The sequence below is a fragment of the Tympanuchus pallidicinctus genome, unplaced genomic scaffold, assembly GCF_026119805.1.
Source record: "Tympanuchus pallidicinctus isolate F22 unplaced genomic scaffold, pur_lepc_1.0 scaffold84, whole genome shotgun sequence".
NCBI lineage: Eukaryota > Metazoa > Chordata > Aves > Galliformes > Phasianidae > Tympanuchus > Tympanuchus pallidicinctus.
The window spans coordinates 70,582-97,738 of NW_026294807.1; the positions used below are offsets into that span (position 1 = coordinate 70,582).

The 27,157-nt window shown below is 39.0% G+C and overlaps 1 protein-coding gene across 1 annotated transcript; it reads left to right on the forward strand.

Annotated features, from left to right (window-relative positions):
• Positions 1 to 282: 282 nt before the first annotated feature.
• On the forward strand, positions 283 to 23,671 carry LOC128074193 (cytoplasmic dynein 1 intermediate chain 2-like). Its single transcript, XM_052669804.1, has 15 exons — positions 283 to 710; positions 2,099 to 2,213; positions 4,590 to 4,680; positions 8,978 to 9,093; positions 15,918 to 16,007; positions 16,238 to 16,388; positions 16,481 to 16,580; positions 17,144 to 17,263; positions 18,211 to 18,357; positions 18,618 to 18,731; positions 19,112 to 19,245; positions 20,298 to 20,442; positions 21,244 to 21,384; positions 22,368 to 22,493; positions 23,180 to 23,671. Exons 1-15 carry the CDS (start codon positions 519 to 521, stop codon positions 23,291 to 23,293), a joined length of 1,896 nt encoding a protein of 631 aa, XP_052525764.1. The 5' UTR covers positions 283 to 518; the 3' UTR covers positions 23,294 to 23,671.
• Positions 23,672 to 27,157: the final 3,486 nt, after the last annotated feature.

Sequence of the window (27,157 nt, forward strand, 5' to 3'; positions counted from 1 at the left end):
ACGTGTGCGCCAGGGTTCAGGTGGGAGGCCTGCATGGAGCTCCGCTCTTAGGTGTGCTGTGCAGACACGTGTGGCTGTTCTTGTTTTGCACTTGTGAAGGCTTGCGGCGCTGTTGTGTGTGTATAACAGCTGTGGGGCCCGCAGCCGTGCTGGAGCCACTCCTGTGCTTTGGTTCCTGGCGTGGATGTGCTGAGCAGGAAGATGTAGCTGCTGTTGGCCCTGCCTGCCCACACGGCTTTTCCTGCCTGCCTTGGAATTCTGGCCTGTCCTGTCCTGGAATTCTGTGCAATGTAATATAACCTCGTCTTCAGAGCTCCATGTATCATTCAAAGTAGTGTCTCAAAAAAGCTTCAGAAATACATTGGGAAAAGGTGCTGTCACCTTGTCATCCTTCTGTCTTTTAAATCAATCTTTTTAGCAGTGAGAATCTGCTAAGTGTGAAAACAGGAATGTAACTTCAGTTATGATTTTAGGACTTTTCACTGTTCTGTCTTTAGCCACTTAGCCTAGTTACGTTAATGATAGCAATTTTCCTGTCAATAAGCAATCTTAACCAAACAGAACCTTTTGGAGTGATTTCTGTGTTGATCAGTGTTGCAGTCATGTCTGACAAAAGTAAACTGAAGGCGGAGTTGGAGCGCAAGAGGCAGCGATTGGCTCAGATCAGAGAGGAGAAGAAAAGAAAGGAGGAAGAAAGAAAGGAAAAAGAAGTGAGAAACTGTTTTCTCTTTGCAAGCTGGCTGTTTGGTTATGTAACTTGCCCCAAACATATGTAACGTGCCTAAAAAGAGAAGGTTCACTTAGTCGTTTGCTGTGTGTTATCTAGGGAATGTCAATTTAATGATCTGTGCAAGTGTAGTGCTTATGTTTTGTGAGAATTAAAAAAACCTTGATTTTTAGAATTATCCATGCGGTAAAGTATTTGAAAATGCTTGCGTTTTTAGAAATAAGCACGATAGTCTTGTGTGCATGGGACATTGTTAATGAAATTACTGTGAGGAGTGGCTGAAGTATTACTCAAAAACTCTGTTTCATTATTTGCAATGGCATAATTTAGAGAACTCCGTTCTAAAATGAAGTTTCAGAGATGTCTGTAGGAACTGTCGGTATTGTTATCATACAAACAGCGTGCTGTGTTCTTTGGCTCTCTTACTCAAGATTTGTTATGCTTGATTTCCTTCTGCTAAGTTATGTGACAGGCTGTGGTACATTGCTAAATTTCTCCTGAAAAGGGATTATACATCATAAACAGAATGTCTGCTGAAGTACTTTGGTGTGCTCTGTCACCTCTTCATGACGTCTCTTCTTTTAGTTACAATCTTCAAGATGTTCTCAGTTAGCGTATGACTAAAGCCCAGGCATTTGCCAGCAAAATGATTCAGGGCAATCCTGCACTTGTGCTCTGATGATGATGTAGTTCTGCATTGCCTGTGCTTGTGCTTCCACCCGTGATACAGTAGCTTATCAGTTGGGGACTTGCTCTCAAGTTTGGAAGAGGCTTTTTTCAAAGATGTACAGTAGGTCAAAGGTATAATGTGCAGTCATGGGAGGAAACTTTCTTTATTCTGTAGGACTATTGTAACTGATTTTGCTGCTTCTGTTGAAGTCTGGCATTTCTATAATAAGAATTAAAAATACGTGCTTGCCAGTGACTGACTTGTGGACACTTAAGCTAGGAGTTAAATTTATGTAGTTGTGTGAGCAGTTAAATGAAATTGGGAAAAAATGGAGAGATCAGCATCTTTCACTGAAGAGCCCGCATTATTTCTAAATTGCATGTGAGTAAGGGTGTCATTTTATGCCTTTTTTGTGTGTGCATGTGAAATCTAGCAGATAATAAAACAACGTGAACAGAACTACTAAAGAAACTTTAAAAAAAATGACTTGAAGACAGTACTAAAGCTACAAAACCTCTTAATTCCTCCTGCCTGGTTTTACTTTATCTACAGAAAGATCTATCAGAATTATTAGCGAGGTGTGTAATGTGTCTTATAGGTTTTAGCAGCACAGAAAACATAGTGGTTAGGTCTCAGAAATAAGATGAAACTGTTCTTAATGCCTTTTAAGTACCTTAATGCAATTATTGAATGATTTCTAGACTGATCAGAAGAAGGATGTTCTTCCTGTTCAAGAAGGATCTGACCTTGAAAAGAAGAGAAGAGAAGCTGAAGCATTACTTCAGAGCGTGGGCTTGACACCGGAGTCTCCTGTCGGTAGGAATATTCATGGTGTTTTATGAGATAAATGTTTTACCCTTGTTGTTCGTATTTGTGGCGATTATATATTGTTTCATTACGTATCACTAGTAATGCTTGTATAAGATGGATTTTCAACTCGGTAGATTATTTGGAGTGTTTTGATTATAATATTACACATGTAATATTATATTCCTCTTGCACATTATTCTTCTGATGTTTTTTGTTTGTTTTTTTTCCTCTTTCCATGATGCTTAGTCTTTAATTCTGAGATTTTCTTATGACATTGGCTCATTTTCTTGCTTTGCCCTTTATTTCCTAATTTTTCCTTATCTTAAACTGACTACTTGACTGATTTTGATGGAGAAGTAGCAAAGCTAAGTATAAAATCTAACTGTCAAGGATTCATATTTATTCATATCTATGCTGCTCTTCTATGAGTTGGTTTATTGTATTGTTGCTTTTTGCCTTTATTTACTAAGCTGCCTCCCTTTGGAAGATGAAGGTGAAAAGGGTGATACTTCAACTCTGCTTTTTTGTCTCTAGTTCTGAAATCAAAGAGGAGTTAAAACTTGGTTTTCAGTTTGGCTCGTTGGTGACAAGAGTCTGTTTCAGCTGAGTTTGCAAACAAAAAGTAATAGTAATTGGTTATGGCTATGTCTGTGTGATTACATCTTCACAACTGTTTTTGGACAGTCCACACATTATAAGAGCACAGCAAATGACACTGAAGAAACCTTACGGTAAGATAGAGGGAAAAAAGCATGCTTATCCTCTTTATAAGAAACCACTTGTTAGTGAATGAAGAACTTTCAAGTTAGCATGCTCTACTGGGATAGTGCCACCAGAGGGCACTGAGGCATCAAACGAAGCTACTGATTTTTTTTTTTGGCGTGCTTACCCCGAGAGAGAGCAGTGCAGGCAGTTCGAGATGATAAGTTGCTAATTTCACCTGTTCAATTAAAAGAGGGTGACGTTAAAGTGCCATCATTTCCAGTAATGCACAGAAACGTTGGAATGTACAGGCCTACAGACTTTGCTTTTAGTATAAACTGTTCAGTAGGTGGTGACGGTGAGTTGCAGAACATGAAAGCTTCATGCGCATCCATATACACTTATGTATTTATGAAGTATAACTATATGATTTTCAGATGAATATGAAAGTCCCCTTGTAGGCATGCGATTTTAATAAATAAAGCCCATTAATTAAAAACAGTCAAAATCCTGACTGTTTTTCAAATTCAGGATGGAATTTCTGTCAACCAGAACCACGTCTCTGTTTTGGGATAGGATGGAGGCACTCTTCAGAATTCCCAACATAGTGGTGATTTCAAGAAATTCTCCTGAAATGTTGCATACCTGAATTCAGAATTCTCCCTCAATACTCGCCCTGCCATGATGGATACCAATTAGTAGCTGTAATTTGTTGGTTGAAGTTTCTTGTTTAGTGTTGCTAAGGAGTGGATCTGTACAATGAATGTTTCACATTTCTGAAAGCATAAAAGAAACTTGAACGTGCATCCTTATTCTTAAGCATAAACCTAAGGTTCATTAATAAGTTTTACTGCTTCTTTGAAAAATAAAAGTCACTTTCTAAAAGAAAAGTTAAAAGGTGTTTTGAAGTAGCTTTGTGTTGCTTAAATTGCATGAGTGCATGGTAATCATTTGTTGTTACGTATCCTTTCAAAAAAAAACCATGTTGCTTCATAAAATGTAATTGCAGTCTTCATCTAAGTGATGGGAATGAACTGACTTCTATCAACAAGTTCTGCTGTATCAGTACCAGGCTGCTTGTCATGTGAAAAGAGAGGAAGCGTGAAGATTCCCCCGTAAAATGCACCACTAACAAACATCCGTGTGACGCACTGAACTCTGGTGATTTGGTTACAGCTAAAGCAAAAATATGCTCCATCACAAAGCCACTTTTTTTTGGTCTGCACTTCTGTGATTATATGATCAGAAGCAAAGATACAAAGCTAAATACTTTTAGTTTTCTGAAAAAATAGACATTGAGAACAGAGCTATGTTAACAAGTGCTTTTCTTTGATGTGTAAGCAACGTGATTTGGTGGAAAAACCCTTTGAAAACTGGTGCTACCATTTGTTAAAAGTTCAGATTTTAAAGATTTATTTTCCTTTCTTTTCTTTTAATGCCTTTACGTCCATATCTTCTTGTATGCACCAGATGCATAAATACCAAACAATTGCATGGAATCCAGCATGAAATGTTAACATTATCTTTTCCCCTCTCTTTCTATTATTCATTTTCATCCGTGTTTTTTTTTGTTTGCCATCACTTTTTTTAATACTTCATGTTGAATTAATTTGAAAACATCCTAAGCTGTGCAACCTCTGCGAGTAGTGACAGCGGATACCTGTCTGTTTCACTCTTTAGTCCCTCCTCCTACCTCTCCGTCTTCCAAATCCGTGAGTACGCCAGGTGAGGCTGGGAGCCAGGACTCCGGCGATGGCGCTGTTGGATCCAGGTATGTCACCTTGTCTGCTGTTGGGCTTAATGCTTACATTCAGGATAATTAAACTTAAGAAATCAAGGGTCGACTCTACAATCATATTGAATCTGTGAACAGTGGTTAGCTTACAGAAGTGCTTTACTTTAACATTTGAAATGCGACTGCACAGAATGAATTTCAGATTGCTAATGTGATCTTTAGAGTTTTTTAAACTTACAGTTTTAGAGCTTAAACTTGAAAGAGTCTGAATGTCTTGTGGTAATATCCTTGTAAGCATGAATGTCTCTTGACAGTAAAACAACTAAGGGGTCAAACTTCTGAGCTCTTTTCAGCTTTCTAATGGATATAGGCTGTCTCCTTCCCTCCATTCCACTTGATCTAATAAGAGATACTGTCTACCAATTTTGCCTTGTTTCTACTTTTTGGTTGTTGGTGGGTTTTGTTTGTTTGTTTGTTTTATAGTCAGAACTATATTTCTCAAGATCTTCTACCTTGTAGCCATTTTCAGAACTTGTCTGTACCACTTAGGATCTCTGTCATTTGGCCAAAGGATGGCATTAGTACAGCCATGGTTGGGTTTTTTTTTTCAATTCCAGTGCTTTTTCTATCCCTTTGAGCGATGTGTTGTGCATAACAGCTTCAGAAATGCTTCCTTGTCAAATGTTTCTGTTAAACTACAAATTCAGAGTGGAGATTAATAGGTGAAAATTTTTTACTGTTTCTCAGGCCCAGTCTGTGAACACAAGCAACGCTTGCCTATTAATATTGATATTTCTTTTTCCCCCACAAGATAATTACTCATATGCTTTAATTTCCTGAATATACATTGTGGGTGAAGTTTAGTTAAAGCACAGCTATCTCAAATTACATTCATGCTTATATGAGTCTTTGCTTTGGAGAAGGACTGAATACTTAAACCACTTTGAAACATCTTTTAGAAGGGCTGTAGGAAATCCTTGTATGCACGTGGGTTACGACTGTGTCACTACATGCCATCTCTGCCTGAAAATAGTCAAGATTTTCATGTGCTGCACAAAGGTTTACGAGTTGTTTAATTCTGAGCAGGAACCAGTAAGTCAGTACAGGTAGAGAGGAATACAGCAAGCAGCAGGTCTGAGCCTCAAGGTTTTTCTAAATGCTCGGGTGCAGATTTGTTAGCAGATGAGCTTATTCATAGTGCAGTTGGAAATCACTTGTCATGTAACTGAAGAATCAGTAGTGTTGTTCTCAACTGGGCTATAAGTTATTTGAGATCTGTTATTACCGGCTATCAAATTGTCACTTTCTATTTAAATTTGCTTCCTAGAATTAAAAAAAAATAGATTATTTGATATATACATTCACTTAAGGTGCAACAAACTTCTGGGAAACAAAAGAAACGGTGTTTTATATCCATGTGATACATAACTAATAGATTTATTGTATCTCTGAACATTACTTTCTTAAAACAATATTTGAGGAAAAAAAATAAGTACCGTAGTACTTGTTCTGTTAACTATTTAAAAGGCAAGTAAGGCAGGTTACCCCTGGTCTCACTGAAGAGCTATTGCAAGTGTTTTTTGTTGTATACACTTGTAGAACATAATTTCATCTTTTAAAAAAAAAAAAAACTTTGAAAAGCAGGAGGGTAACCTCAGTAAGAGCTAAGCCTTAAGTAGGTGGTGCTTTGCTTTGCTCTGTTTCATTTTTTGTATCCATGGAAAATTGAATCTGTGCAAACCATCTCCAGCCTGAAGTCTTGGGCACCAAACTTGTCTATTTCATCAAGACAAAATTAGGTGCATAAAGAAAGAGCACGGGCAGAATAATTAATTTTGTGCACAAAACATACATAAAGGTTTTAGAGATTCAGATATTAAGCTATGGCAATGGATGTAATGTAAGTTATGTAGAATGATTTGGCCGTTGAGTACGGTGGATTTGTAATAATTATTTTTAGTGTGACTAGCTATTCTTCTAGTACACTCTCTACAAGAATGAGGTAATAAATGGAGCATTCACAATTTTGAGTGTTCATTACATGGCTTATAAATGTTGGCAATCAGTTTTACCTTTGAATTTCTGCACTTGCTTTCTAAGAGCATTGCCATGGATGGGATACAAGTGGAAACCTACTTTTTACTGACTTGCCTTAGTAGAATAATGGGTTCTTTTTGATTTGCTGTAAAACATCTAAAAATCTTAAAATGTTTTAAAACATAGCATCTAAGAAATCAGAATGCATATTTGCATTCTGAAATCAATGCATATTTGTCTGTTAATCTCTTATGTGGTCGTTCTTAAACTCTGTCTGAGAGCAGGAGTTGGACTAAATGAAAATACGAAGGGGAAGGCAAGTTTCCACTTCATTTTTCTTTTAATATGAAAGTGGCTTCAAGTGGATCTGTTCTGTTTGTTATTGAGCAGGACTTTGTAACGTGTTACTAATATTTAGTCTGCTATTTCCATGGGATTTAAATATCTGAGTGGAGTTGGCTCTAACACAGATGACACTTAGAAGCCCAAGGCAGTGCTTAACCCGTACTTACTGCAATGTCACAGCTTGGAAACTCTAGCAGTTCTCTTTCCCAGTGGAAATGCATTTTTGCCCCTCTACCAAAAGGTTTGTGTGTTGATTCATTTCCTTTACCAATATGACCATTTCCTCCACATATTTACTGCTCTGGGCAAGATTGCGTTATATTAACAAATCTGTCATCTTAAGGCATGGACAGATATGAACAGATTTAGAAAGGAAGTTCTTAGTAGTTCTCATCACTGTTTAAAATATCTGTATTAGCCTGTCATAAAAGCTACATTTGCAGATCTTTACCTTTCAGTCTTTACAAGAATTTAATTCTTTCCTAATAGCTCTGGGGTCTGTTTTTGCTTTTTAACTTTTGCATTGACTGCATGTATCGTTGCACTGAATATTTGCTGAATTTCTTTTAAGTGATGTTACGTTGCTTCGTTTCTTGTGAACAATGAAATAACTGTAAGCTTACTGTAACTCTAGGATTTCATAGTGTGTATTTGCTTCACTAATCTCTGGCCTTTTTTGCTGCATTGCTGCACTGGGATACTGATCCATCAGTTCTTCAGCTCCACTCTGATTCCGATCTGGGGTATTGCATAGATTGCTTATATTCCTTCTTTCATACACTTGCAAATAATGAGCATAAGAGCTTACTTTCTTTTTCTTCAGACTTTGAGTTACTGTTAGGAGGCTGTTCTGTGAGTTAGAGAGGTTTAGTGTCCTTAGATGTAGTGCAGTTGGCTCACAATGGGAAATGTTGGTCTTGTTTAATGTAAGTGACATACTTATTTCTAATAAAGAGCTTTCTTACTAACGTTTTTCTTTGAGTCTTCCTTTGGCAAGATGTAAACTTAACAGTACTGTCTTGATAATGCTTAGAATAACTCTATGTTTAAAAATGGAATGACTCCCCTCGTTTCTTATGATGCGCATAAATGACAAATATGTTTATAGAAGCTGTAACTCCTTATAATCACATAATGAAACCGTTATGCTCTGAGTTACGATTCTGCCCAGAAGCTTTTCCTTTTCTCTTCCCATTTCTAACTTAGAAAATAATAAGAAATTTTGCTTCATATAGGTACTTAAAAGAAAAATGGATTATTACTACTGTACATTTGATAATTAGGTTGAGCAGAATGTTACAGAAACTGAATTAATATTTTGTTGGTTTTGGAAATACATTTTGCATTGTAATTTGATCCTGGCTGCTTCCATATTTCTGACATGTCTCATAAGCTAAAGGCAGAATATTTGAAGCTTTCCAGTGATGTACACTGGAGTATTGCACCATGGATAAGTCATTTGTCAATATGTGACCTTCAGGCCTGCATCTTAGAAGTAAATAAAAATGATGACAAAATTAAATAATCTAGAAAAATGCTTTTTAATTCAGAGTAACGAAGCTGGTTTGTTTAAGTTTTGAAGTCCTAAAACCCCTACAAACACAGCTCATGCAGGCAGATCTGTCCCACTGACAGTATGGGTATTTCACATATGTAGCAGTACTGTATGTAGCTGCAAAGAGCAAAACTTTAGAGTGATATCATTTAATTGAGATACCTGTGTATATTTGCACATTTTTGTCTTAGCTGTGGATATAAGTGACTTTAAATAATAGTTATAATAAAGTGTTGATTGTGATCTTGTGACTTTTTCAGGGATAAGTTTCCGCTGGTCTTAAGTTTCACAAAGCTATGCTGTGATTTGATGATTTTTGTATTACTGTAGGCAGAACACAAAGTAATTCGTGAAGTTAACTTCTTTTTCCTTGATGTTTCTGTTAATTTTATGTAGACGTGGACCTGTTGAACTTGGAATGGCCAAAATCACACAAGTTGACTTTCCTCCTCGGGAAATTGTTACGTATGCAAAGGAGACACAAACACCTGTTGTGACTCAGCCAAAGGAAGGTGAATGTTAATGCAGTATTTTTCTTTTCTTTTCTTTTTTTTTTTTTTTAGTGATTGGCTGAATTAGAGCCAACAGTTTTGATCTCAAAACTTAATGTGGTAGAATGGCTGTTGATTTGTGATATAATTTGTATAAATTCTACTGCTAAACACTTGTAGGTCTGCCTTAAGAGCGTTACTGGCATTCTACATCTTGTTTAATTGTAGCATTACTCTTACTGATAATATGGCAATTTATTGCTCAGTGTATGTTTAGGCATTCAGTTTCTTAAGTAGCTGTCAACCAATAAATGAAAGTAGGATATATTTTGGATTGAGAACTCCCCCAGAACTTTTTTGGAAGCATTGTATCTATACAACAAAGTGAGTGAACGGAGTGACAGCAGGTATGTTTTTTCTCACTGCATATCCATAAAGTGGAGAGAACAACCTCTCCTAATTCTTGTATCTTGACACTTTAAAATGCTGCTAGTGCCATGCTTTTGTGCAAAGGATGATGGAAACATTTTCATTAGATATGCTTGGCAGTCCTGTTAGCTTTAGGTCCTTTTGTGCTGTAGGGTGTACTGTGCTGACTTTGCTGCAAGATAACAATCCTATTTGTTTCGTTTCTTAATTTCCTAGGATGGTTGCCCCACAGAAAAGTTTAGCTGAATTTCTGTCCAGTTACATATTTGCTTTTGCTGCAGTGTATGTAGTAGCTGTCCACTGCAAACTTAGAAAGCTTTTTCTCTTCAAGATCTCCCAAACTGGAGCATGCGATTGCCTATTTCTCATGTACAAGAAAGTTACTAGAATTTATATTAGCGAACTTATATAGCAAAGTTCTGCTACTTTCACTGCAGCACTTCTCTGTGTCTCAGGTGGTTGCATACTTCAATTTGTGAGCTGAGCTGAGAAACATTCAAGCTATAACTAATCTGGTGGTTCAGATAGGAAGTAGAAGAAAGCTAACTTTAAACTAAAAGAGTTGGTAATTGTTTAGAAGCCTTTGTGGCACAACAAATGAAGTGACTGTTACACAGGGGAGGCTTTGAAGGTCAGCTTTAAGTTATAAGCATGAAGATGCCCATTTGGGGTTTGCTGTAAGAAAGCTAAATTCAAGCAATGAGTTCCTGTCGCCTGACTGGTTCTGGTTTTAAAATGCAGAGGTCACTCATCTCAGACGCTGACAGAACGGACAGCATTCAGTTGTTCCAAAACGTAAGCCAGGGCAGTTCCATGTGCTTCTAGTTAGAGAAGAGAGGTAGACTAAGTTTGTATCATTGTGCTTCTGTGTAGTACAGATACGCTGTACCATCCTAGGCAAATTAAATATGGAGTAACTCTTCCCATATCTTGTCAGCTGCAACCAGTTTGAGCCACATCTCCACTTGAAAGTATGTCAAGATTGCATGCAGCCATTGGTGCTGGAGCTCGAATGTGACCTCAGTGCCAGTGGCACTATTGCCTCTTTGTGCAAAGAGTTCAAGTACTAATATGTTGCCTTATTATGTCCTTAAAGTGTTCGAGAAACAGTTTGTCTTGGGAAGGTGGCTCTTTTTTAATTTATCCTTTAAAAGAATAAAATCAAGACGTCTCCTAGAAATCAATTTCAGTTTATGATTAGGATAGATGTAGTTTTCTATAGAGTAGGAAATTTTCTGCTACGGGATGCAACTTATCTGTACTGTACGGAATATTCAGTTTCCCCAAGTGAAGTTAATAAGCGTGTTTCATAGTTTTTGTAGGAGGATGTCCGAGTCCAAAGTAGGCTTAGAAGGTAAATCCACAGTATTTCAAGGATTTCTCATACGAAGATTGGAACCACAACTGCTTTTTCCTCTGATTTCAATTCATACAAGCCCATCACACAGGAGAAGCACAGAAATAGTGTTGGGGAAGATATCTTTGTGCTCAAAACCTCTTGTTTAGATTTTCATCAAAACATGTCTTCAGTATTTAATTTTTTCACATCTTTGTTCTTTTTTTCCAGATTTTTCAATAGCCTTAGTATTCTAATCTTACTGTAGCAGCTGTATTTATCATGTGAAAGAAATAAAATGTAGTCATGAAATGGTTTGTCGTTCCAAGGGATGCAGCAGAGACAATAGTTATCTTTTCCTCCTTCCTAACATGCTGTGTTTGTTTTGTTTTTCTCAATCTGTAATGATGACCTGTTCTTTGGATTAGGGACCAATTACGTTTATTGTGGCTTAAGGGTTGTGCCACACTTGGTGCTGTTCTCCCTTATTTCATAACTAATGAACCTTAACATCTGGGTCTCTACAGCATTACTACCACTTCAGTAATTTTTGTCACCATCATAACAGGAACATACTGTTATGCTGCTCCATTCCCCAGCATCCTCCTTCTGCCATCCCTATTTCTGCTGTCCAATTCTATTTCTCACTTCCCACGATGCTGTGTATAACACTCCTGCCTGCTTCTCGCATTGTCCGGTTTTGGTGGATGTGCTTTTCAGTTAGTATGGTCAACTGGTTATTAGGATTACTATTTGGCCTCTGCTTGGCATACTCTTATCAGGCAACAGGCTTTGGATCTACTCTCTGAAGATATATTTGAAACTGTGTTCCCTTTGTACGTCTATTTCTTTTTAGCGGACTGGAGTAGAAGCAGTTTTAGCAACAGAGAAGCAGATTTGTTTGTATTCTGGAATATGTCTTCACGTTCTGCAGGTCCTGTGTTGGCTACTGAGTTCAGTAATGGTTGGTGCAGACGTTATTCTTATCTGTTCTTGTTGCCTGGCTGTCTGCCTTACTATTTGGTCTCTTGCTTTTTGATTTGCTAAGCTATAGTTGGAATATGCACGAGAAGAAGTCACCAGCACAGCCAATAGAAAGATGTGTTCTTGAGTCCTTGAAGTGGTTAATGTAAGGAAAGATAGCTGTACAGTTGAATACGCTTCTGCTTACCTCTCAGTCAAGACTTTTCCCAGCAAACAGGGTATTTGCTTGGTGTCACTGTACAGTGCAGTGCGCATGCACTCAGCACTGGCTGCAGACAGTATTGCTCCACTAGCTTTACTTCTTGAGGAATTTGAGAATTTCATTTAAGAATGAAGATACCAAGTACTTCTGTCTTGTTAATTCTCACTTCAGCAGACTGACAACAACCTGGGGGTGTATGTTGGTTTCTCAGATGCTTGAATGTATGCTCAGATGCTTACTGTGAATGTACCGTTCTTATGTTCTGATATTCTAAGAAGAAATAACAGAGCCTTATACATTCACATATTGCCCTGTGTAGGTCTTAAATGTACAGTGAAGTATATGTGGGAAAACTTGGTATGAAGATATCTCTGCTTAACAAAAGCCACCCATTTCACAGATGATTTAACTTTGATCAACCTATTCTGCAGCAACAGATTACTCAGACAGCTGGAACTTCACTCTGTAGCGTTATCGCTGGGTGCAGCCTAATATACAGCACTGCTTTTCTTTCCACCTTGCCAAAATACCTTACAATTTTGATGTAAACTCAAAGTCAAAATCCTGTGGTTCGTTAAACCTGCTTTTAGTGTTCATTGACAAGAAATTTGTCCTTGTGGAAGTGGCAGCCTGTGAAGCATTCTTTCTTGCTTGCTTGATAATGTAGGATTCCCAGCTTCCTGTCAGAAAAAAACATGGACTTAATCACTTGGCATGTTATAAAGAATGTTCATCGATATGTTGATGTGACAGAGTCCTATTTCCAGTGTCCAGAGCCGTGTGTCTTCCCTAACTCTTACCAGCTGTTTTTATAAAATAAGGAACTGTATGTGGTAGCTGACAGTTGAAGTGCCAATAGGTACAGTCAGTAGAAAATAATGAGGATGAAGTTAGCCAGTGCCTTTGAGATTTCTGTATTCATATAGCTGACACTAACTATGTATACCAGTGTTTCATGTGGATCTTTGACTTGCTAGACGTGCAGCTTCTTTAGGAATTGTATGCCTGAACTGCCAGTGTTTGCTGGGTAATACATTGCTGTTTAGCTGATTCCCTGGAAGCACCATCACCTGAACTAGGTAATAAAATCCAGGTATGTGAGGGAAAAGAGAAGTACAACCAAAACCTCTTAGCTCTTGTTCTGAACAGCATCATAGTGCCTTTTTGGACTGCAGGTGCTGGTGAAGCAGGCATTCCACTATTGGGTAATGAGGTCAACAACTTTTTTTTTCCTGGGATCCAAGAAAGTTTGCACATGACTTATTTCTTTGCAGAGGCGGTTTTAAGATTTAGATAGTTACAGATAAATCACAGTGAGATGACATGTTCAACTTCATGTCTGATACTTTGAGAGTATTAAAATAAGTGCTTATCCTGCATTTCAGTGCAGTAATATCAGCTGGCTGTATGCAGTGCAAGTACTATGAAGGAATTTAGATCTCTGTGTAATATATGCCATTTATGTTTTGAACATTAAAAGGCACGAGCAATCAACTATATGATCTTTGGAATAAAATGTGTAGATTAGAAGGTCACTTAGCACTAAGGGGTTGACCATCTGCATTTGAAAAGAGTTTGACTCCTGTCACTGAAAATGGTATTTAGAATCAGTGTAGTATGGCTAACGGGGGTCGGGTTGAAATTTCTCATCTGGGACTTTCAGAGCTGGAATAATGTATCCATGGTGAGCCCAACGAAATTTCTGAATTTAAGGCACGACTTCAGTCTGCTGTATTGATTGGCTGGGAGAGCGGGGGGGCCATTTTTATAAAAGTATAACTTGAATCTGTTGTCCTGTGTTTGTTGTTCTCAAAATAGCATCTGTTAACTTGCATTATGTTTTTGTGTTTTTTTAATTAATTCGTGTTCACACTTACAGTGATTTGACATTAAGAATTACGAGTTTTGGAATTGCTGCGAGTTGTAGGGTGTTCAGATTACTTGTCTGCAGTACACGCGAGCCCATCTAAAAGGAGCAGTGTCTTTCTGTTTCTCTGCGTGATTATTTTGCCCCAAAAAGCTTTCTGATTTTTAAGTAGCACAAAAGCTGTAATTGGCATGCTTTGTAAGCAAGTGTCAATGTGCAAGAGAGTGGAGATCACTAAGAATTCTTTTACGCGTTCTTCCCCCTTTGCACCACGGCCTCCTCAGCAGGGTCACTGAGATCACTAGCTTTTCTTCGAATGGCCATTTTCACTGGCAGGTGCATTATACCCTGTATTTTCAGATTGTTTTTCCATTCTGAATGTTTGGCAGGTTGATTGCTCTGGTTGCATTGACGGAGAAAGGGCTGACAAATGCGGTTGGGCTGGCTGAAAAGACAGTGCTTACTGTTTTCCTTTGTGACTGATTGAGGCCCTTGAAAGGAAAGATTTTAACCTTCACCATTTGGTTCAAAAGTATGAGCATATATTGAAATCATTCGTGCCATTTATCCTAGTTCTGTAAACTTGTCAGAACGTAAAAATCGCTCAATTTCAAGTAATGTAGGATTGGCATACATCATTATCATTTTGATTAAGTTGGAGTTTGTATTATTGTGTGCATTATGCAGTGTCATTTAAAGCTTTCTTTCCTGCAGGTACAGTTATACTTTTATTGCCTACACTATGGAGTTAGAAAGATTTTCAGACCTCTTTAAACCTATCACTATGTGTGTGGTTTGGCAGCTGGTATGGCCTACAAGCTGTATTTGCAGGGTAAAGGCTTGTCTGTAGACCTCCGGGAGTGCTGGTAATTGCACAGGCTTGCCATTGGGGAAAGAAGCAGTCAGGCAGAAAAGTGCTGTGCCATCCCCTCGCCACCTCATAGCTGAGAGACAATCCTAGCAGTGCCATCTGGTTGTTGCTATCTAGTCAGCTGGCTGGCTGGCTGCTGGGACCCTGGCTTGGCAGCTGGTTCCCATCCCTTGGCCAGGCTTTCTTCTTTCTTTTTCTTTGCTTCTCTTGTGTGCATGGATTTTGTGGTTGTTGTTAGGTAGCTGTAGTTAGTGGGTCGGGGAGATGGCTGCAACAAACAAACCTAGTCCATGTTGAATACTGCCTTGTTCCTTGTGGTGAGGCATGCAGTAGACTCCCGCTGCTGTTCCCTTACAGACAGGTGATGTAGCTGTTTAGCTGATAAAAGCAGTCTTTTCAGAAGCTTATATGGGGAAAGCGGATGAAGAAAAGCCAGGAAGCCTGTATTCCACAACACAAAGCAATCTAAACTTGTTTTCTGGTTTACTGTTTTCAAGGAATAAAATGCAGGAATGCAGAAAATGCTCTAAGCCCTGTCAGCGTTCCCAAACAGTAACGTTCGTTATTCGCTGCAATTAGAGAAAAGACATTTTGCTATGAAGTCCTCATTGCCGAACACGGTGCAGATAATGAGACTCACCTTTACAGTGACAGAAAAAATGTAGTATCACTGTTATTGTCTTCAGCAAAATTTGCCTCTCAGAGTAGCAACCTGAAAGCTAATGTAAGCCATCTTTGTGCCACGGAAAGACCCATTAGTCTGATGGTTTCAGATCCCCAGTAAGCAGCTGTGCTATAGACTATTTTAGGCGTTTGATTTTTCTGTATTCTGTAGCATTAATGTGTCAGCATGTTACACAGAACGTGCATCAACCACGTGGTTGTGCGTGGAATCATAAATGGTTGGAAGAGAGATTTCCACTTTGGATCCTTTACAATTTTTAATGGGTCTTTTTTCAGCTTATACAGGTGCGTATTTTAGTGCACCTAAAATCCAGCTGCAGGCAGAGTATGTGATGATGTTATACAGGGATGTGCATCTTATAAATAGATCCATTTTAAGCTAAACTATAACTCTCTTATATGTTGAGGTTCCTACAGAATGGTACTGTTCCTTTATAAAAACACTGACAGTCTTGTTGTACTTTTTTCTTAGATGAGGAGGAAGATGATGATGTGGTTGCACCAAAGCCCTTAGTTGAACCCGAGGAAGTAAAAACGTTCAAAAAGGAAAAGGAGGAGGAAGGTATGGTTCACCTCAGCATTTTGTGCTGCAAAGAAAAATATTTAATACATTTTAACTTTTCCACTGAGTTGAAGTTAAATTGATGACTTAATATAAAGTGCATGGATGTTAAGCAACAAGTTTTCTAACACTGTGCGTTGCGATAAATACTTTTGTTTGTTTGCTGTTTCCCTTTCTTGGAAAGAATTTCTGAAAGTATGTGCTATAGGAAGCCTGTAATCCTTTTCCAGCTGCCCCTCACGAACTTACAGAAGTGGAAAAGCAACAAATTCTGCATTCTGAAGAGTTTTTAAGTTTCTTTGACCACTCTACGAGGATTGTCGAAAGAGCCCTTTCTGAACAAATCGGCTGCAGTGGAGGAGACTTAGAAGACAAAGAAAGGTAATGTGAACGCTGAGTGCTTTACTGTGAACGTACAATGTTTTTGTTTGAAAAAGTGGTCAGAGATGAACATTCCCTAATTGCCTTCACAGGGAGATTCAAGCAGGAGCAAAACTGTCCTTAAATAGGAAGTTTTTTGATGAACGTTGGTCAAAGCATCGTGTTGTCTGTTGTTTGGACTGGTCCTCTCAGGTAGAAAAACAAAAAAAAAAGCCACTAATGTTATATAGTCATCTTTAAGTTCTTTTCGTTCCATCCACTTGAACCTTCTGAGTGTAGAATTGAAATAGGCTGTATTTCTAAATGCATTCCTTAGAATACATTTAGAATACAGTTCTTAAACTGTCCATGGTTTGCAGATAGTAAAAAGAATTTACATCTTATGTGAAAAGCAGTAGAACCTTTGAATTATAAAGAGAAAGTCTTCAGCATGTTTGGTAATTCCTTTATGCTCTTCTTTTCAAAGTTAAGCATTAGCTTCAGAAGACAGCTCTATTAAAGGTAGTGGGTTTTACATATAAAAGTAGGTTATGATAAAAGAGCAAGAATTTAATGTGCCCATTAATAATGTCTATGAGCTAAATTTGTAACAACTGCAGTTTTAACTGATGCCATTTCTCACAGAGATTATTTAAGGTTATTTTTGTTTCTCTTTTTCTTTGATCCCTGTTCTGGCAGCACAGAACAAAGAATCTAGGATTGTCTGGACCACTGGCTAATCATCTTGCTCACTGTAAATCTTTCCCATTTTTCAGTACCCAGAATTACTTGTTGCCTCTTACAACAACAATGAGTGTGCACCTTTTGAGCCTGATGGAGTGGCCCTCGTGTGGAATATGAAGACGACTGCGCCAGAGTACATCTTTCATTGCCAGGTACAGTTCTGTCACGTGAGAATAAAGATTTTATGCTGATGAGCTTGGACATCTACCTTCCTTACAATATAATTATTTCATTGGGCTGGCATTCACTTTAACCAAATGTGTTTGCAAACTGATGGTGATAGCTAAAGAACGCAGCTTAGAAACATTCTTCTGTTGTAGAATTTCTGACCATTCAGAATTCAGTCTTGTTTTAGAACTCACTTTAATTTACTTGAAAGCTCAAAAACCTTCTTGTGTAGTGGCTGAACCACAAAGAAGGTTTGTGTGTATGGAGACTGAGCAGAGTTGTATACTACTAGAGCTTAGTTTACAGAATAAAATGAAGATGGCCTGAGGAGATATGGAGCAAGGATGAAAACTAGAAACACATGTTGCAAGTGAAACAGGCAGATGGAGGCTTCTCAGTAAATGCAGAAAGACAAAATCTTGCAAATTTCTTCCGTTATCTCAAGCCTGAAATAGCCACTTTACTTTCAAAATGTTGTATTTATGAAAAATTGCATAGCTGAATCGAAATGTAATCCAGTGTTGTCAGATTACTGTCGAAGCCCAGATTGTAAAAGTAGCTTAGTTATGTTTGAGACAGATTTGTAGGTTCATGGAAAGAATGACCACAGACCGTGGCAAAACATGAATAACTAGCTTGTGCATTACTGGACCTTCCCTTGCTAACAAACCATGCTAGGAGCAAAACGAATTCATGTGAACGGGGTGGGGAAAAAAAGAGAACTTCTGTTTCTGAACACAAGTTAGAACTAAGTACTTACTGGTGTTCACAAAATGTTTTAGAATCCACATGTGACAGAACAATGAAATAGTATATCAAATCAAAGCAAAGAACTTACTGGACAGGTTTTCTTTTAGTTTTAGATGTAGCATCAGTGAATGATAGGATTTTGTGTATTTTTGTGTTTTGTTGTTTTTTTTCCCCCTTTCAGTCACCAGTAATGTCAGCTACATTTGCAAAATTTCATCCCAATTTGGTGCTTGGTGGCACGTACTCGGGCCAGATCGTGCTATGGGATAATCGCAGCAATAAGAGAACTCCAGTGCAGAGAACTCGACTTTCAGCTGCTGCTCACACGGTAGGGGGTGAAATATCTACAAAGACTGTTTCTTGTTAAGATGCATTTAACCTCCAGGAAACTCTGTCCGAAGCACTTGATTGATAATGCTTAAATGTTTGTCTATGTTTTCCTGTGCTATCGCTGAAGAACAGGAGTATTCTCTGTACCATACTGTGATCAACCTTTTCTCTTTCATGAAATGACATTGTATATTTTGTAGTGCATTAACTGCTCTACAGTTGTAATTCCTTTTTCTGATATGATTTCATAATTCTTAGCGCCCCGTCTACTGTTTAAATGTTGTTGGGAACCAGAATGCTCATAACTTGATCAGTATCTCAAATGATGGGAAGTTGTGCGCTTGGAGCCTAGACATGCTTTCCCGGCCACTGGTAAGATAAGTTTGGGTATGTATAGTATCTGTGCTGTATAAATACTTTATGCAAACTTAATGAATCTGAGAAGAATTAATAAAGGTTTTCACAATACCCATTTATACTTAAGCTTAGTAGGTGTTGGATAAAATGCCTTTTCTGCCCTGTGGAACATTGTAAAAATTATATTACGGTTGGACTAGACGATCTTGTAGGTCCTTTCCAACCTTGTGGTTCTATGATTCTATGATATTCGCTGTTAGCACAAGAGAGAACTCATTCTTGTACAATTCTACTGAAGTAGAACGACAACGAATCTAGAGAAATCTAAATGACTTTGTAACCGTTAGTGTCTCTTCTGTATATCTTAAAGCAAGTTACTGGTGTTTTCACTACAGGATAGCATGGAGCTGGTTGACAAACAGTCCGAGGCTGTGGCTGTTACTTGCATGTCCTTCCCTATTGGAAATGTCAACAACTTTGTTGTTGGAAGTCAAGAAGGCTCAGTCTATACTGCATGCCGTCACGGGAGGTGAATAAAAGCTTTTAATTATTCAAAGGAAATAAAAGCTGTGAAATGATGGGACCGTGTATGCTTTACACCGCTAGAATTGTTTTTAGCACACGTTTAGTCTTTGTTCTTGACAATCTTTGAAATAGCACTGTTTGAATTCCAGTGCAGGCTATTTCCCAAGAGCTTCATTAAAACCAGGAGGAGCTTGATTACAGAACTGGTCCTATGCTCTCTGCGTTGGCCAGGAGTTTGCAGTGATGGGGGCAGCGCAGGTCACTGAGGTTTTTATTCATTTCAATTGCAGCAGAACATTCCAAACTTTGTATCAGTTCTGTAGATAATTGTGCAGTAACATCACGCACAAATCTTACATTGGCTAGCTGTTCTCCTGCTGTTCAATCTATTTTGAAATTGTCTGACTGTATCTTATCAATTGCTTTCGTAAATGTAACTGAGTGTCCAGGTTTCATCTCAGATACACATCACCCTTGCTGCAGGGCTTTTTGGCTCCAGAATAGCTGAAATTGTATCACTTCTGTGTAACATTCTTTCTATCTTCCTCCCCCTTCCACCCCCCCCCCACCCCCCCCTTTCCCACCCCTCTTTTTTCATCACTTCTGATAGGAGACTATTAGGGATATATTGTTACTGGTTTATGTCTGAACCCTTATGTGTCCACAAGCTGTACTTGCAGCTCCTCTTTTAAGTCAATGGGAGTTTTGTGCTTGTTCCTGAGTCTGGATTTGTTCTTTATATGATTCAAAGTTTTAGCTGTTGCTTTAAAACAACACAGTTAAATGTGAGTGGGCCGGTACCTGCTGAATGAGTCTCTGCACCCCATGGTCGATTTTTGGCACTTAAAGAGAGCAAGAAAAATGTTGAAATTGAAGTCAGTATTCAAGCCTGGTCTTCAGTGAGCCTGTTGAGATTAAGCCTTTGCAGTTGGGCAGACATCCATTCAAAGCAGCAAAATCTTCTTGAGGTTATTTTTAAAACGCGTTTCAGTGCTGTCTCTGTCTGCAGATGTGTGGTTTCAGAGAAATTAACTTTGGTTATATATTCTAAAACAGCAAAGCTGGAATCAATGAGATGTTTGAAGGACACCAGGGACCAATCACAGGTATCCACTGCCATGCAGCAGTTGGACCTGTAGACTTCTCACATCTTTTTGTCACCTCTTCTTTTGACTGGACAGTAAAGCTTTGGACCACGAAGGTAACTATAATAGACAGTTCAGTGGTTTTCTTCATAGTCCTTGGCACAAGGTGGTGCTATAATGTAAGCTGCTCAACTCAGGAAACTTAGGTAAACTGAAGACAAAGTGTGTGAAGCTCTCCAGATCCCTACCAGTAGTCCGCGTGATTCCCAGTGCTTGGTTTTGGTTTACTGCAAAGAGAAGACAACTGATGAACAAAACTAATTAACAACATAAAGATGTCTTTGCTTTCAGATTGTACATCATTTGTGTACTTCTGATCCATTCTGTTCATCCTTTTGCCCTTTGTTATCAACAGTGATTACAGTGTAATCAAATACCAGTCATTGTTAAATTCAGTTACTTCATTTAATGCATAAGACAAATGTTTTGCTACGATTTTGTGGAGGACTGGGAGACAGCACCAAAACTAATTCTCAAACTGCATTTAGAGACTTGCAATTGACACACCTGGTATTCATCTTGCTGGAATTACCTCCTCTTCTGTTGTGCTGATTTCCTGAGGAACACAGTGCTGTCATGGAATTAGCTTTTTCGTGATGTACAAAATTTTTATTGTGTTAAGTTTAAAATCTCTTACAGTATTGGCTTACTACTGATTTCTTTATAGTAACTTCCAAGATAAGACTTTGTGCATTGGAATGTATATCTTTGATAATACACTTAGTTTCTGGCTGCTTTTTGCAGGGGCTGTTTGGGTTTTTTACGTTATGGATAAGTTTTGTGTTTTGCCTTACTTGACAGAATATGAATTGCAGACTTGGGATATTGCATGATGTCTTTTGTTTTTTTTTTCCCAGAATAACAAACCTCTCTGCTCATTTGAAGAGCACTTCGATTATGTTTATGATGTTATGTGGTCTCCAACGCACCCTGCCCTGTTTGCCTGCGTGGATGGGATGAGCCAGCTTGACCTGTGGAATCTCAACAATGACACTGAGGTGAGGCAATCAAGTTAGCAGTCAGAGACAGGTGGAAAATTGTCTGTGCACTTGGAAAAGTAACAAGAGTTCAAAGTATTTTTGTTGTCCTTCAATATTCTTAAGCTCCAGTAGTTTCTGCCTAATGAATATTTTAATTTGATTGCAGTGTAGTAATTCCAAAGACTGGCCGTTACAAGTGGCAGCAGTAATTAAATTGTTGTAACCATAACAAGAATGTAAAATATCTGCTTTAATACCAGCCCACGTTGTGAAAGTGACTTTTAGGCCTTCCCCAGTGTGGCCTTGGCAGCCTACAGCTTAACAGCCTGAAGAAACCTGCCTCCAGGACACCACTGTTGTTCTTAGTGCCATGTTGCTGTTGCCATAGTAATAACTTCAGTGAAATTGTCAGTTGCTTCTAAACTTAGAGGATGGAGTGTCTGGGTTTTCTGGTGTAAACTATGTACTTACCTGTAGTATAAATCCTTTCCAAGACTAAACTTGTTAGAGATAGACAAGGGATAATTCTGACATATTCTGCAATTAGAAATTTCACCTTCACAAAAGTACATACAGAAGAAAGGGCTTCTCTAAAAGCGTAGGGCAGTGCATGGTTTTTAAGTCAGTTACTCAGTTCTTGCCTCTGGTCTGGATTTGGACTGCCAAGACAGCTGCTTTCATCCCTGCTCTGTGTCCATAGTATTCCCTGAAGTCCCAGGGCTCTTCCTTGCTCTCTCACAGAGCTACAAGGTGAATGGCTCCTGTGTCATGGCAGGAGTGCAGGTGTGCATTTTGATCAAGTCAGAGGGCAGGAATTGTGTTGTTTTGGTCACATCATTAGTGATAGCATGTGGCCACTGAGAGTCATCTGAGACCCACAGACTGAGTAAATTGACAGGTCCAGCATTTTGCTTAATACAGTGCTGATGGATGAAGTATTTTCTAGTCTTTGATTAAGGAAATCCTTGTGCATTTTAATAGTATGTTTCAAATGAATACAGGTGCCAACTGCAAGCATTACTCTAGAGGGCAATCTTGCTCTGAACCATGTGAGATGGACACACACTGGGAGAGAGATTGCTGTCGGTGACTCAGAGGGCCAAATATTTGTATATGATGTGGGAGAGGTACGTATGCCGCGTGTTGTGCAAAGTGCATTACAGAACAATCAACTTTTATTTGACTTGCATTTTGCAACTTGCTTTTAACTTTCCCTCTCTGTGATGAGAGGGCGGGGGGAAAATAACATTTCCTTTATGTGCCTATTTCACATATTCTGTTATAACTTTTCAGCATACCTTCTGGCAGCTACACCAGTCAGAAACTAAATACCTGATTTTCAGGCTGGTGGAATAAGATGAAACCATTAACAGGTTTGTTTGTAGGGATTTCATGTTCTTTATAACTGGTTCGTGTAAATTCAAGCAATTGCTTGAGGAGTATTGAACAAAAAGTTTTGAAATGAAGCAGTCTTGACTTCATCCTGTAAGGAAGTGGTTGCTATTGTAAGCGTGCATACTGCAGTAGCACATGATGTGCCGACTGGCTGCAGACATGGCATTGATCTTCTTCCTTAGAGACAGTCTCATGCAAGCTTGTCACGATATCATTGCATACTTACATACATCACCCTCAAATTCTGCTGCTTTCATTGGTTAGAGCTGTTGATGTTTTGACTACTTCAGAAGTTGCACTAAGAAAGGCAAGCTGTTCTGTTGGAAGCTCTTCTGGATGTTATTTATGAGTTCTGCTGTTCAAAACCAGCTCTGTTGTATACATTGGTGAGCTTAAATAATGTTATCTTTGTCCACAGCAAATTGCAGTTCCTCGCAGCGATGAGTGGACTCGGTTTGGCCGAACACTGGCAGAAATAAATGCCAAGAGAGCTAATGCAGAAGAGGGAGCTGCAGCCTGCATCCAAGCATAGATCTCTGCAAATGGGCAGCAGTGGTAGGCTTGTGAGTGATCTGATGCGAATCCTAGAAGTATGAGCAAGTGTCAGTAATGGCTTAAGGGAGTATGCGGATTCAACCATGCACTTGGAAAACGTGTTATGATCTCTGAAAATCAGATCTTGCATTGTTGACTTCTATATAAAACTTACAAGCACGTTATTTGACTTATGTAACTTTTAATACAGTTAACTTTGACTTTGCAAGGAACTTCTTTTGCTGAAACACTGACCTGGTGTAAATTTGCTGTTAAGCTTCTGAAATCTCCACTTTATAAACAGTATGTTTCTGAAAAGTAGAAATTGTGTTTCTAAACAAGTTCTGTTTCTAAACTAAACTTCCTATATTACACATTAGCCTTCATGAGGTAGTGAGTTTCTGAAGGGTTCTTTAATTCAAACTGCAAGTGGATATGCCTGTGTATGTTCCAAGTAAGTTTCATTGCTTATATAGAGATAAGCTTCAGACTCTGGTAGTGAGTAATATGAGTGAATAAAATGTCTGTAGTTACAGTTCATTGCATAATTGGACCAGAACTGATGAAATACTTGTTTAATAACAATAAGAAGTTCTTTTGTTTTGAATTGGTGCATTAAAGGGTGAGACTGATTCATACATAAATATTATATGAGCTGCCCTGACCCCCAGTCTGTCTCCCTTCAGTAGGCTCAGAGTAGAGTGTTTCTGCTGCCTGCCTTCAGTACCGATTCTAAAGAATTATTTCTTTACTGCTGTTCGGGCTGTTTTGTAGAACAGATGCTGCTTGCTTCAGTCAGGCAAGCCATGAAAAGACAGGACAAGGAAGGTGCTTTGTACCAGCAGCGTGATGTTAGCCAACTTCAACGGGAGGGCATATCTGCACTTCCAAGGCACCACTCAGCTTTCTATTCAAAGGAAAGGAGACAGTTTTCAGAAACATACTCCACAGTAAAAAGCTGTGTTATTTAAGGCATTTCTGAATACTTCTGAATACTGTAAAAGTTCCATCCTCATGAAGAGGAACTGTTTTCTGACTCATTTGGAATTTTGAATTTAATGTTGATCTTGTTGAACTTTTGCTTCTGGTTAATATTGAAATAAAGTTGTAATAAGTTATTGTGATAAGTTATTATTAGTTATTATAATTATAATATATATATTGTACATATATATAAAATAATTATATATTATAATAAGTTATTATTAGGGGATCGTACACTCACAAGTGTCACTGATCATTCAGAGTATGTTAAAATGAATGGGAACAATGTAGTTAAGCCAACCATACGTAGATTTTCCCTTGCAAGCATGGATGTTCAGTGTGTGCTCCTCCCTGCTGCGCATGTGTAACAGGAACAGACGAAGCAATCAGGAGTGTGAAATGTGCATTTGGAAAGGTGGATTTCCTGTACAAGCTATAGAAACCAGGCCTCTGAGCTTTAAACACATTTTTAATAGCGTTCATTACTTAGTATCTAACTGACCCAGAAACACCAACTGAGCAAAGAGAAGCTGTGAAGTTCACAGTCTAAAACTAAAAGATGAGTATTATGAGAAAGAAGTTGATAATATATGTATGTACTTCTGTGAGTGCAGCAAGATAGACACTCCTGCATTATGTGAGAGCAGTCTGGGCTATAGCTCTGTTACTGGTTTCCCAGCTGGTCTCACTCTTCCCTCTGACACTAGAAAAGACCCAACCAGCAAAGAGCAGGTGAAGCCAAGCTCTGCACCAAGTCACTGTGGGACTCACACACAGGCTGCTCACGACTGACAAACATACACACAACTAATCCTCACAGCTGCAACCAGTAACAAAGGCCCGTCCCACCCAAGGAAGTTTCTAAACTACAAAGACAGCACTGACTGGTTCACAACTGAGAGGCTGCAGCCATCTGGAAGTGTTCAAGAACTGTGGAGATGTGGCACTAAGGAACATGGTTAAAGGCATGGCAGGGATGGGTTGCAGTTAGAGGTCTTTTCCAACCCTAATGATTCCTACAGTTCTATGGTTTCCACACTGGTGATCTTAACAGGATCTGCCCTTCTGCATCCTCTTAAATAACCATCACTACAATTCCTATATCCAGTGTTGTACAATGCGTGCCCATCAGCAAAAGCAACTTACCCATCACCGTCACTTAATTCTGTTTTTACTGAACATTTTTTAGAAGCCTTTAAAATATTTTACATTTCACAATGTGATTCTTCTGCCTCAGCTTCTTTACAAACTAACGCCCTGTTTTTGGCAATTGCCTTTGAACTAAGTTTCCTCTCAGCTATTCAGGAATCCAAACCCAAGTAAGCCATTTTCTTCTTAGCTCTTATGGTATCTCATTTTATGTTCATCAAAGATTCAAATTAGCCTTCAACTCAGAGAGCACAGTAACAAGTAAAACCCCATTGAGACAGACAGATCAAATTTGACTACAAGTTGCTGAGCTGCTGTCTCACTCCAATTTATAGGAGGGAGAGGAGGTTCTTTTATTGTCTGTATACCCGGCGTGAGATTAAGAAGCAACGGTTCGAATGTTGGTCCAACCAGTTTATTACAAATCTTCATCAGGGAAATGGGGAAGGGGAGGACGGACACAATTATGAATTAGGGTAATGGGGAAGGGAAGGGGGGCGATAGAAAAGATAGGAAAGAAGAAGCAAAGAGTCTTTATAGGAAGCAAGAGGGACATAGTCACCACCATGGATCCAGCGAGGTTCCTAGTTCAGTCTTTGATCTTCAGTAGCGGCGGGTCGTCAGGCAGAGTTGTTCTGTTGACAACGACGACGACGAGAGACGACCATGGTGATGATGGCCCCTTTTCAATGGTTTCAGAGTGGTGAGTCAGCTGTCTTTGGAGTGACAGCTCAAATCCAACGTGGTTGAGTCAGCTCTCCTTGGAGTGGCAGCTTCTGGCTCTGGGGCCTCAGCAGGAAACTCCTTTGTTCTTATCTTCCTGGCCTTGCCAGCAGATAAGAGGAAGCAGGGAGGCACCAACTTACATCTTGCCTTCGCAGGATACAGTGGTATCATCCCCCAGCCTCCCATAGCAAACAGGAGTCATTTGGTCACAGGCTAGATCTTCTGCCAGTAAACAGTCCTGAGCACTATCTTCCGAAGGCAAACAGCTCCAAAGGTGTTAGGAATTTGCAAAAACTGTGAAGGAGTTACATTCAAATCACAATCAGTTTGGTAAACAGGGGTGAAAGAAGGGGTCAAAAGAAATGGTATCACCGTGCAGGGAGTACCAGTAAACCAGGATGACCTGTAAAAAACCCTGAACCCAATTGTGAAGTTTAACAGCTCCAAGGACTGATATCGATCACCACCCACACCCGTAACAACACAAAACATATCACGATTGCAACCAAAGTATGTAATCAAGAGGTACATTCAGTATTCTAGCATGATCAAATCAGTATTTCTGTCACAAAACACAAATAGTTAAAATCAGCTATTAGCCTTTTTGTGTTCTGTCAAGGTCCCACGGGGATCTTCTGTGAAATAAAAGAAGACACCGACTTGCCCTTTTTGGGCTTTGTTAATATGGTTAAAAAACGAGGGAACAATCCAGCAAGTGTTGATTTCATATTCCTTTTTCGGGGTGTCTTTAGCCTTCCAAGGATATTTGTTAAGGGATCCTCTTAAGGTTAGGGAAACTGGCCTCAGGCTAGCTGAGTCAATCGACACAGTCTGGCCAGGGAGGTAAGAGTGTTCCCCTGGCTTATCAGCCACTGGATCGTTTATGAGCAATATTTCGCCTACCTGTTTTTCCTGACAGTGAGACCCTTCCAGTCCCACTGAGTTTTGAGCTAGGAGGCCTGGGGGCAAGGCTGACTGCTGCAAGTCTTACTTCTCTTGGCTC

Excerpts from the sequence above, each read along its gene's own strand:
- LOC128074193 (XM_052669804.1), top strand. The coding sequence starts at position 519 with ATGATAGCAATTTTCCTGTCAATAAGCAATCTTAACCAAACAGAACCT. Across the intron at positions 9,094-15,917 it reads TGTGACTCAGCCAAAGGAAG|ATGAGGAGGAAGATGATGAT; the intron begins GTGAATGTTAAT and ends CTTTTTTCTTAG. Across the intron at positions 16,581-17,143 it reads GTTTGGACTGGTCCTCTCAG|TACCCAGAATTACTTGTTGC; the intron begins GTAGAAAAACAA and ends CCCATTTTTCAG.